This window comes from Castanea sativa, chromosome 9 (genome assembly GCF_040712315.1).
Source record: "Castanea sativa cultivar Marrone di Chiusa Pesio chromosome 9, ASM4071231v1".
In the NCBI taxonomy this organism is placed as follows: Eukaryota; Viridiplantae; Streptophyta; class Magnoliopsida; order Fagales; family Fagaceae; genus Castanea; species Castanea sativa.
In genome coordinates this window covers 29,920,346-29,933,284 of record NC_134021.1, presented here as the reverse complement: position 1 = coordinate 29,933,284, position 12,939 = coordinate 29,920,346, and the positions used below count along the sequence as shown (strand labels likewise).

General features: G+C 37.5%; 1 protein-coding gene across 1 annotated transcript; it reads left to right on the top strand.

Annotated features, from left to right (window-relative positions):
- The first annotated feature begins 11,612 nt into the window (after positions 1-11,612).
- On the top strand, positions 11,613-12,671 carry LOC142609627 (NADPH-dependent aldehyde reductase-like protein, chloroplastic). The gene has a single exon (XM_075781259.1). It carries the CDS (start codon positions 11,740-11,742, stop codon positions 12,544-12,546), a length of 807 nt encoding a protein of 268 aa, XP_075637374.1. The 5' UTR covers positions 11,613-11,739; the 3' UTR covers positions 12,547-12,671.
- Positions 12,672-12,939: the final 268 nt, after the last annotated feature.

The window sequence follows — 12,939 nt, the reverse complement described above, 5'->3', positions numbered from 1 at the left end:
ATAAAGGAAAGCATGTAACTTGGCATGTTTTCCCCAATTCCCTAAACTCTGACGGGTCAGTGTGCAATAGGTAACATTTGGTAAGCCTCTCATATCACATAACACTTAAAATGATAAAACTCTCCATGCTCTTTGCACACAAATTAATGTCCATCATATAATATAAATTTTAAAATATAATTATATCATATTATTATTTTCATATAAATCAATTCCAAGCACATGGCTAAATATATATTAATATCTCATATCTAGCATTAAATACTCTCTTTACTCTCCAAGATTTGGTTAAAATACAAAAAAAAAAAACATGATTACATCTCTAAAACTTCATCAAATATCAACCAACTAGTCTATTACTTACCAAAATTATATATGGACTAAACACATAATTTTTCCAAGAGAGAAAACTTAGTCGAAAATACCAATAACAGCTCTAGCGGAAGCTGCAGCAGCTTCTGCACAAGCTGCAACAGCTCTAGCGGAAGCTGCAAACAGCTTCTGTAGAAGCTGTAACAGCTCCAACTAAGTTACAGAAGCTCCAGCAGGTTGACACATTTCCTACAAATGACATCACTTGCTCATTAATGACTAATCTCAGCAGTTTGCTGTCATACCCAAAGAAACAAGAGGATCCCATAAAGATTATTTTGTCTTTTTTAGCTAAACCATGAATTTAATGCAAGTATTTTCCTCCAAGCAAAAGATGTCATTCATATGACATCATCCAGCTGTGTCAACAACATTTAAGTCTCTAGCTTTTTCTTCTTTTGCCTAAAAAACAAAATCCCTCTAATGAAATCACTTACATTGTCAAAGACTTTCCCTTATTTGCTATTTTCCCTTCAACTAAGTTTTAATCTAGTTACATAGCTTGACTCTATATAAAGAGGACCAAGCTACACATTAGAGGGGGGGGGGGGGATCGATCCCACTCCATTGTTCTGAAAATTCACTCATTTTTGCTGCCACATACACATTTTCCTACTTCCCCATCTCTCTTACAAAATCCATCTTTATAGATAACAACACAACACACATATTACAACACACCATTATCCATTACCCATCTTTCCCACACTCCATTGTTCTGAAACTTCATCATTTTTGCTGCCCAAAAACACATCTCCATCTCATTCTTTATTTCTCATACAAAACCTCCCTTCTTAGAAAGCAACATAACCCATAACACAAATAATCTCATGTATATACTATATTTAACCTTCATATTATCTATCTCATACTTCCATATACTTTACAAACACATTCCTCACAAAATACCCATACATACCTCTCATATATTTTTAAACTCCATGTCTCACAAATTATACATATGCAAGATCCATGTCCAACAAAGTATCTAAATATAATTCTCATACATATTACAAACACCATATCTCACAATACATACATACATATATATATATATACATACATACATACATACATATATATATATATATATATATATATATATATATATATATTTCTTACCATCTCGACACATCTCAAAACGTATCAAAATACTCTTCCAAGAACACATTACAAAAGCCCTTTCTCATGGAAGGCATATGAACATCAATACTAAGGCCTTTCTCTTAAAAGGCACAAAAACTTCATATCAAAATCATTCTCATTTAAGACATACATTTCTAACACTTAAAGCTACTCCTATGAAAGGCACGAACTCACTCATGTTTGACTAAAAAACTAAAAGGGCATTACATGGGGAAAATCATTTAAGTACATGATTAAGGGGACAAACTTAACCAACCGATGCATGTGGCTAGACATGCTCTCTCTCCCTCCAGTTGCACCCATTCTTCCCTTTCAAACATGAAGTCACCATGAAAGGATTCACTTCGCCATGCTGCTGAAATGTTAAGCCCACTGGTGATGTATGGCTGGAGCTGCAAAGTCTGAACGTTGTTGAAATGACTAAGTCCACTGATGTTATGGCTAGAGCTGCAAAATATGAAGATAAGTCATTACATTTTATCTTCAAATTTATATTATTAAATATATTTTATTCATCATCATTTTACCGTTAGATGCAGGCTATTTTGATATCATCTCACTATTTGATGAACATGATCTCACTAATACTTCATTAATGAACGTACATATTAATAAATCGATCTACCACCATCGCACATATATTATTTGGACATGAACTACCATTGGACATATATTATTTAGACATAGACCATTGCCAGACATACCTTATTATATTGAACATGAACCATGAACCGCAACTAGACATGGACTATTCGACTCATCCCATTGTTGGACATTTGACACCTAATTGATTAACCACTTTCTAATATTGGACATCACTTAAGATACATAATAATAATGCATCAACTCACCATTTAATCAAAGCTATCATGCTAAGCATATTATTTATTTATTTCAACCATTATCATGATTCTAAGACTTTGGGTTTTATCTATTTTGTAGGCTTAAAAATACTCTAGAAGCCATTGGTCTATGTGGCCCAATGTCGAGTTTCAGGTTGAACTCCCCAAAACAAATCCGGGCTTAGCAAAGTCACACCTCCAACAAAAGACACATGGCTATGTGCAAAAAACTGCCCATGACACTAGCAAGACTAGTTAAGAAATGATAAAGAAGAGATTGAACTTTACTCCTCTATTGATGCCTGTTGATAAGATTCTTATGTACATTAAGGACGACCCAACCTTGAAGTGGCCAAAGCCCTTAAGCTCAAGGCCAAAGGGCAAAAATTCTTAGAAGTACTGCTGATTCCATGAAGATAATGGTCATTCCACTGATGAATGTCGTGAATTGAAAGAGCAAATTGAGGAACTCATCCAGAGAGGCAAACTCAAGAAGTTCATCAAAAAGGATTATTAGCTTGGACCAAAGACAGACGACGTGTCCAATGACGACTAGAAGGAAGAAGAACGGGATCGTCCAAAACCAACAGTAGGGGAAATCCAAATGATTACTGGAGGACCATTTACCGGAGGTACATATAGGTCCCTAAAGAAAGCTTACCAGAAACAAGTCAACAGCGTCCACATGACTTAACCAGTGACGAAGTGTCGTTGTATAGATGACATCACCTTTTTTGAATGAGATGCAAGAGGAATCAAGTAGCCACACAACGATCCTATTGTCATCATGTTAGCCATCGAGGGATTCAATACAAAAAGGGTATTGGTGGATAATGGAAGCTCCACTAATATCATGTTTATGACGGCCTACCAACAGATGAAGCAAGATTCGAAACAACTTCAGCCATTTAAGTCTCCATCACAGCAGGCAGTTATCCAATGCAAGTAACAAAGCAAGTAGATTTCTTGGTGGTCAACTGTCTTTCCACTTACAATGTCATCCTGGGACAACCAACACTTAATCGTCTAAAGTAAGCAACCTCCACCCATTGCCTCAAAGTGAAATTCCCAACTCCCTATAGGATTGGAGAAATCAGTGGAGATCAGCTCTCGGCCAAAAAATGTTATCATGCTATGTTGGCTTCCAAAGAAAACCATGCTTGGATGGTAGAAGAAGAATTAAAGACAACCATCGAAGAATCTAAACTAACAAAGGAAACCTTCAATGTGGAATTGGTTGAAGGTGACTCACCAAAGGTCACAAAGATCGGCGGAGAGCTCCAGTCTCCTTTGAAAGAAGAAATCATAAACTTCTTAAAGAGAAATTTAGACGTCTTTGCTTGGAGCTATGAAGACATGCACGGTATTGACAGACGAGTAATTAAACACTGCTTGAATGTCGACCCAACCAAGAGGCCCATTCAACAAAGACGACGAGTACTCGTCCCAGAGCGAAACAAAGCAGTAATGGAGGAAGTAGACAAGCTCCTCACAGTAGGTCTTATCTGCGAAGTCTACTATCCAAAATGGCTTGCAAACATCATCATGGTCAAAAAATCCAATGGAAAATGAAGGATGTGTATGAGTTTCACAAACTTGAATAGTGCATGTCCCAACGACAGCTTTTCTCTCCCTAGGATTAATCAGCTCATCGATTCCACAGCAGGGCATGAATTACTGACGTTTATGGATGCCTTTTTAGGTTATAATCAGGTACATATGAGTGAGGAAGACCAAGAACCACTCAAGGTCTATACTGTCACAAAGTCATGCCCTTCGGTTTGAAGAATGCAGGAACTACATACTAGAGGCTGGTAAATCACATGTTCAGCAAGCAAATAGGTAGAAATGCAGAAGTCTATGTGAACGACATGCTCGTAAAGAGCAGGGAGTAAAGTCCCATCTTGATAACCTACAAGAGACCTTTAATACTTTGAGGAGGTATCAAATAAAGCTAAACCCAAACAAATGTGTATTGGGAGTTTCTTCAGGAAAGTTCCTTGGCTTCATGGTCTCTTAACGAGGGATTAAAGTAAGCCCAGAGAAGGAAAAGGCTATATTGGACATGGCTTCACCAAGAACTAAAAAGGAGATACAAAGACTGACGAGATGAATCGCGGCTTTGAACAAGTTCGTCTTTAAAGCTACAGATAAGTGCCTGCCCTTCTTTAAAACCTTTAAGCAGGTCTTCTAGTGACGGACGAGTGTGAAGCAGCCTTTCAAAACCTCAAGGAGTACTTAGCAAAGCCTTCACTCCTGAGCCCGTCAATGCAAGGAGAAGGTCTGTTCTTGTACCTGGCTGTATCCCAGGCAGCAGTTAGTTCAACCTTGATTCATGAAGAGAACAAGATCCAATGGCCGGTCTACTACACAAGTCAAGCTTTTCAAGGGGCTGAGATGAAGTACCCAAGGATGGAGAAATTGGCATTTGCTTTGTTCGTTGCTTTGAGGAAGCTTTGTCCATACTTTGAAGCTCATGCCATCATTGTAATAATAGACTAGCCCATTAAAAAGTCTATGAGCAGGCCTAATGCAGCACACACGGTTCAATTGGCAATCAAGCTTAGTCAACTTGACATTGAGTACAAGCTGAGAAAAACAATTATAGCTTAAGCTTTGGCAGATTTCATTGGTGAATTCATGCTTCTAGAACCAGACCTTAAATTAGAATACTTGATAGCATATGCAGATGGTTCATCTATTATAGGCCTTGGTGGAGTTGGTGTAGTTATCATCTCACCAAAGAAGGACATCCTCAAATATGAAGTGTAGTTACAATTCCCAGCCACCAATAATGCAGTAGAGTATGAGGTCGTTCTCACCAGCTTGAGGATAGCCAAAGCTCTGGGGGCAAAGAACTTAAAATTGAAAATTGACTCCAAGCTTGTCGTTGGATAGATGACCAACGAGTATGAGGCAAAAGAGAAAAGAATGCAAAAGTATTTAAGACTAACTCAACAGTTGGTTGATTACTTTGATGATGTCAAGTTTGAACAGATCCTAAGGGAAAGTAACCTCGAAGCTGACAAAGCTGGCTAGAATGGCCTCATCTAGTGATGTCACAGACCAGCAAGGAGTACACTTGGATATATAGATGACCTCAAGCATGGAAGGATTGCAAACCTTTTCAATTTAAGGAAGATCGTTGTTTGCAGGTTTGGAATCCCAAGAGTAATTGTCTCTAATAATGGTCGTCAGTTTGACAACCATAAGTTCAAAGAGTTTTGTGGAGATTTAGGCATCAAAAACCATTATTCATCACATGGGCACCACCAAGCAAACGGCCAGACAGAAGTCACAAATTGAACTTTGTTGAAAATCATCAAAGCTCAAGTTAAGGGGGCAAATAGGCTACGGCCAGAAGAATTGCCTGGACCACTGTGTTATAGGCCTATCAAACCACTACAAGAACACCGATAGGAGAAACTCCATTCAGGCTAGTCTTTGGTATTGAAACTATGGTTCCTGTTGAAGTTGGACTGTCAAGTCTAAGACGAACTCATTATGAAAAGGCTTTCAACACTAAAGCTAAACCTAGATTGCCTACCTGAAGTTAGAGACGAGGTAGCTCAAAGAATGGCTTGATACTAGCAAAAGATGTCGAAGTATTAGATAAGCAGAAATTTTATTAATGCATTTATTTTGAGCATTTCTTTTTAGTCAAGATTATTTCCCCTGCAATTCCCTTATTAAGGTGAATGAAATAAAAGAACTTCCAAGCTATTCAAATACTTGATTGTTCAAAAGTAATATAAGCTCCAAAGATAGCACAAAGCTTCAGTAGCAAGTCAATGATACAGATTCTACTAACGAGCACGAGCTCAAGTAGTTAATCTACATCAAATCGTTGATACATATTCTGCAGACAAGCATAAGCTCAAGTAGTCAATCTACATCAGACCAACAATACAGGTTCTACTAAAGAGCATAAGCTCAGGCAGTCAATCTACACCAAAAAAGATTCCATTGATGAGTATCAACTCAAGTTGGCGATCTATGATACAAACTCTACTGCTAAGATCAACTCTGAGATACAAACCCTACTGTGAAAGAGCAAATCTTCAGTAGCCAGTTTAAATTAACACTTGTCTTTTATTGACAAGCTTAAAGCTCAATATACATCATTCCAACTCTATTGTTGAGCTTAAAGATGGTTAACCTACATTCTCTCTTTAAAGCTCTGAAAACTTATTTACAGCATAACATTGTTGCAAACTCTATTGATCACATGACAAACTTCAAAGTTGTAAAATTCCTAAAGGAATGATACCAAGGTTCAAACAACAAGCTTTAATGCAGACAGTAGAGCAAAATTCATGATAACAAACAAAGCACCAAATTTTAAAAGGCCTCAAACAAAAAGGCAACCATTGTTTTTAAACAATATAAGCCATGACTTTAAAATAATAGAGATTAAAAAAAAAAAAAAAAAAACGAAGCTTGCTTTGAAGGATGATCTGCATGTGCAATGACGGTCTGTCCATCAACACCATCGTTGGTAGCCTCACCTCCTTCAGTAACAGTGATCTCTACCCTAACAGAAGCAGTTTCAGCTCCAACTTTGATTTCAATATCAGCAAGAACAGAAGAAACCTCTTCAGTAGCTCGTCTTTCCTCCTCCTTAGCTTCATCAGCAATCATCTTTGTGTCAACGGCTTCAAAATCCAAAGGTGAGAGGTCAATGGCTTCACCATGGTGCTTCAACATCCACCTATGAAGAAGTTCAAAGCCTTTGAAGTACTGGGTGAACAGAAGGTCGGAGTATTGCTCAGACTCTTGGAACTAAGCAATCACCCTGTCTCTAGCCTCAACAGTTCGAAGGAAAGTAGCTTGGAGTTCATCATCCTTCTAAGCGACGAGCTTCTTCTCAACCTTTAAGGCCTTCTTGAGCTCATCCGCCTTCTCCTTGGATTTCACGGCCTGGTCCATAGCTTCCACTAAGTCCTTCCTTAGACACGAGCTTTCAGCCTCAACAGACTCTGCCTTAGATTGAGTGACGACCACCAAGGACTTGGAAGATAAAGACATGGCTGAATCTCACATCTCTACAGAATGAAATCCAAGGAAGCGCCAAAGGAAAAATAAATAAATAGCATACTTGCACCAACTTGTGGATATGGTGACTAACAAGCTTGTGAGAAGGTACAGCAGAAAGGCCCTTTAGCTCCTCGTCAATGATGACGTTATGGGTTCAGCCAACGACAGTAGCTTGGTCCTCCCAAACACTCTTCCCAACCTGGCCTTTCCCTTTAGAACGGGTAACGAGAGGAGCGACGTTCGACGAAGGAAGCACAACCACCACCTCCGGAGAAGGAGTTGGGGAAATAGAAGCCTGGAACAAGGCTAGATGGGTAGGCCCTTCAAACTTTCCTTCACCAAATTTTCGCCTCTTTGCATCAGGGGCCAGTGAAGATAGAGGCTCACTCTTCATGCTCTTCAAATGAGCATACTTATCCTTGCTTTGCCTAGTTGCCATCTCTGCAAAAGACAGACACTCATCATTATCAAGAAACTTTCTCGTCATAAGAAGTGCGAAATCATCGGTGTAAGGAAAATTGCTCGTCATTAAAAAGTAAAAAGGGCATACTTCTTTCTTCAAAAGCAATCTTCTCTAGCACAAATTCAGAAGGTTTGGGTCCATGATGGCACTCGTATAACCGACAAGCACCTACAAGACCCATAAAATCCTTAGACGAGAGAGTAAGAGCAAACTCCAGAGCAACTTCGATGCGTCCTTGGTATTACTCCTCCAACTCAGGTCGCTCAACAGCTGCAAAACAAATAAGAAAGGAGGTTAGAGAATTAGAACGAGCAAAATGAAAAAAAAATAGAGACGGGAAAAGAAAAAGAGTGCACCAAGAGTGGGTATTTCCCATCTTTGCAATAACCTTGGGACCTCACCCCAAAGGTCGTTGCTCAACGTCTCAAATTCTCCATACTAAAAAATGTAACGTGATTTCCAATCACGAAAGGAAGCAAGAAACTAATGGACTATATTAGTTTGCTTATCCCAAGGAGAGAGTTCAAAGTACCCATAGTGGGTAGAAGGCTTCAACTTATATAAAAACAGGAATTCATTCAGGGTAATCATCTCCCCGTCATGAGCTATGAACCATATGGCCATGCAACTAAAAACCGTCTTCCAGGCATTAGGAACAAGCTGCCCAGGAGTGATATTAGGATTGAATATAAGGTGGTGTATGAAAGAGTGAACAGGAAACCTTAGTCCACAAGAGAAAGCAGTCTCATAGAAGCTCACCTCCCCGTGAGCAAAGCTACATGCTTTCTCACTAGTATAAGGCAATCTAGAGACAGCCTCATCAGGAATTTGGAATCTCCCTCTAATGGATTCCAAATCCTTGTCATCTAAGAAACATTCCTCAAAAAGAGCATGGAAGGGAGTCATAGATGAGGATAAAGAGGCTCATAGAGAAGAGTGAGTACGTGAAGGAGTCGAGGACTTGAGAAATTTTAAAGAAACTGGAGGTTTCAAAGAAGAGGATGGCTTCGTTGGAGTAATTTCAAAAACAGAATCACTGTTAGAAGAGGAACTAGACTTGGACTCACCAACCTTAGCCTCAATTTCTCTATCACTCATCTCTACACAATAAAAGATCAAGGAGTGTCGAATCAAGGGGTAAAAATCAAGAATCACGGGCCTAAAAGCAGCATAATCACGGGGAAGAAATGACCCAACTTGAGGGCATTTTCCACCAGATTTCTCAAGAAAAACTCCTAATCTAGCAAAGAAGAAGGAAACAGAAGGACACTCACACCGAACCAAAGACAAATCAACCATAAATGGAGTACTAAGAAGGAGAATCTTACCGAGATTTTGAGGAGCAAGGAGTTTTGATACTTTAACCCTCAAATATGAAAACGACACAGAGAGAATAAGGAAGAAGATGAAGAATTTTTCTTTTCTCTAAAAAGGAAAGCTCGGTTTATGGCGCCAAAAGCTCAAGAAGCATAAAAACCTTCACACGCACAACCAAGGCATGAGCTACATGTGGCCCATACTTGACAAAAAAATCATGTCTCCATTAATGTGATGGGACAAAAATTTCGGGAAGAGGGAAAGCAATAAAAAAAATGCCAGAGTTATTCCTTTACTCGTCTCAAAGAAGGAACGACTAAGGAATAAGGGGGCAACTGAAGACCCACATTTGATCAGTAGACCTTCAGTGAATTTGGTCGACTGTAAGATTGCAGACCATCAGTAAAATAGCTCATCAATAATACTAACGATCATTACACACATTAATGATCTGGTCTTAAATCCTTTTCTTAACAAGATCTAAACGCTATGGACTTCAGCAAACAACCTCAAACAGCTAAGCTGACCATTGTAAAACTGTTACAAGACTTTAAACAAGGATATAATGGCATTCAACAGGCTATTCAAAGCCTTCAACATCTGGCACAATAAATGCCCCATGCATTTATTCATAGACATGCTATATAAGGCAAACAACAACAAGTAAACAGGGATCGAGGCATACACTTACACACTATTCTCAGACTATCTCTTACATTACTTTGTTTCTCAAGGAGATAAACTGACTTAAGCATCGAAGGCTCCCTCAGGATCCTAGGTGCCCTATCACATTGTTTCTTTGAAACAGGTACTAACGGTTGTCCATACTAGTGACGAGGAGCATACTAACGAGCTGCAGTTTTCTGCTTCATCACATAATATTACGGAGGAAAAGAAAAATACAATTAATTTAAATCATGAAAATTTCATTTAGTTAAACAAAAGCTACCCATAACATGTATGAAGGGCACAATGAATGGTTCACTTGAAACCACCAAAATTACTTGAAAGTTGAAACTATCATGTTGGAAAACGTATTTTATGGTTGAAGAGTACATACCTACCCTCAACATAATCTTCAAATCCAACCCTTATTAATCTTAATCCAATCAAGCACCAAATCTTTTAGTACATATTTTTCTTAAACACAAACAAAAACAAAAACAAAAAAAGAGGAAGAGAGAGAGAAAAAAGATAAAGAACTCATTAGAATACCAGCTAATTAATCTAGCAAGAAAGATGCTGAATAATATGATCAAGATTCTACCTAATTTGACGAGGATGATGATTAATTTGATTTGCACTCAAATCACTATAATAACATCCAACTAGAATATTTTCACAAAAGATGCAAGATACATTATGATGTTTATAACTTATATTTTAAAAAATAATAAATAAAGAGAATCTTTATTATCAAATTCAGTTAAGACTTAAAGAGACCAACACAAAACTAAAAAAAAAAATCTCTATATAATAATAATAATAAAAATCATTTTTCAAAATACATATTACTTCTAATATTTACAAGCTTATAAACTAAACTAAAAAAAATTGTGGATGTGAGTACGTGTGATAGTATATAGGGCAAATTACAACTTATCCACTTGTGGTTTAATTAAAAATTAAGTTGCCTACCTGTGATTTAAAATTTGACACTTTGTCCACCTGAGATTTGACCGAAATTTAAGTTGCTTACCTGTGATTTAAAATCTCATGATGTAAGTGGTCTATTTGATTCTTTTTGATCTTGTGTTTTTATGTTTTTTTTTTTTGTGTGTTTTTGGAGGAGAGAAACATAAAAGTGAATCAAAATTACATATTTAACCATGTTTTTAATAGATGTGAGTTAAGGAAATCTAACTAAACTAATTTGAGGTAAATAAAATGTTAAATTTCAAACCACAGATAAGTAACTTAAATTTCGGTCAAACTACAGGTGGATAAGTTGTAACTTGTCATAGATATTATCACACTTACATCCACAATTTTCCCCTAATATATATTTCTCCTTTCTATCCTACTTTCATTAGTTGTGCTTTTCTTTTCTTTTTCCTTTTTTTATACATTCTTTTATTTTTCTTAATTAATTTCTATTTCTATTTTTTTTTTTAAGAATTCTATTTGGTATGGAAAGGTCAGGCTTTTATTGCAGCTATTAAATAAAACACAAGCAAATAGACAACATGTCCACGAAAGTGTGACATAATATTGCCATAGTGAGTGCGTTATACTTTATTTAAATTATTTATCTAGATAATTTAAGAAGCAGATATTACGTGGTTCCAGTTAGACCAACTGGTAAAATGAAACTCTAAAAAAAAAAAAAAAAAATTACAAATCATACGTATGCGATGACATATCTCTTTTTGAATATTCCCATTGTTCAGATCTCCATGGAGCCAGTCAATAAATATATCAGCTTTCCTTTATACTAATTCAACTATAAAAACCACCGTACAAATCCAATAATCACCCATCAGGCCCATCGCAATCAAACCTATATTTTCGTTTCGTAATATCCACTCATCTCACTGAAATAATCTGATCAATAATTCAGATATGGCTGAAGCTGAACACAGTTCCTCATCGGCTCCTCGACTTGACGGCCGAGTAGCAATCATAACCGGTGCCTCACGTGGTCTTGGCCGTGCTATAGCCATCCATCTCCACTCCCTTGGTGCAAGGGTTGTGCTAAATTATGCTTCAAGCTCAACACAAGCAGATCTTCTAGCAAATGAGCTCAATGCTACCTCAACCAACCTTTCACAACCTCAAGCAATTGCAGTTCGAGCAGATGTTTCAGACCCAGATCAGATCAAGCTTCTCTTTGATAAAGCTGAACAAGAATTTGGTTCAGGAATCCATATCCTTGTAAACTGTGCTGGGGTGCTCGATCCAAAGTACCCAAGTTTGGGGAATACCACAGTGGAGGATTGGGACACAACATTTAATGTTAACACAAAAGGTTCATTTCTGTGTTGTAGGGAGGCTGTGAATCGATTAAAACGTGGAGGTGGTGGAAGAATCATCATGATATCAACCTCAATAGTTGGAGGGCTTCTACCAGGGTATGCATCTTATGCAGCCTCTAAAGCAGCCGTAGAGACAATGACAAAGATAGTGGCTAAGGAGCTCAAGGGTACTGGAATTACTGCCAATTGTGTTGCACCAGGGCCTATTGCAACTGACATGTTTTTTGCTGGTAAAACTGAGGAAACAATCAACAGGATTGTGGGTGCTTGTCCTCTAGGCCGACTTGGAGAGCCCAAGGATATAACTCAGCTTGTTGGCTTTTTAGCTAGTGATGCTGGGGAGTGGATTAATGGTCAGGTCATTAGGGCCAATGGGGGATTTGTTATTGTTTAAACACAATTTCTCTCCACCCTTCAATTCATTGCTCTTGTCTTGCTTTTCTTTTATTTTATTTCTATATATTAATTGCACCTTTGTTTCTCTTTTTTGCTCAATATATATATTTCACCTTCGTTTCATTTCTCTTTTTGCTCAATGTACATATCATCAAAAAATTAGCAATGAACTTTTGTATTCATTTTTCATTGGTAACGAAAGGCAAGTAAGACTTGCAAAGCGTATTAAACAAACTTTGATTAGTGGACAGTTGATATTAAAAGTGTGACTGTGTTGTTGTATTGCGTGATGCTTTCAAATATTTATCTGGTGGATGACATTAATTAATTTTGACGACTACAAATCTAATTATAATATATAAACTTTGACCAGTTTCTTGTAATTTTTAAA

What these genes read in the sequence shown, in the direction of transcription:
- LOC142609627 (XM_075781259.1), top strand. Translation starts at nt 11,740, where the DNA reads ATGGCTGAAGCTGAACACAGTTCCTCATCGGCTCCTCGACTTGACGGC.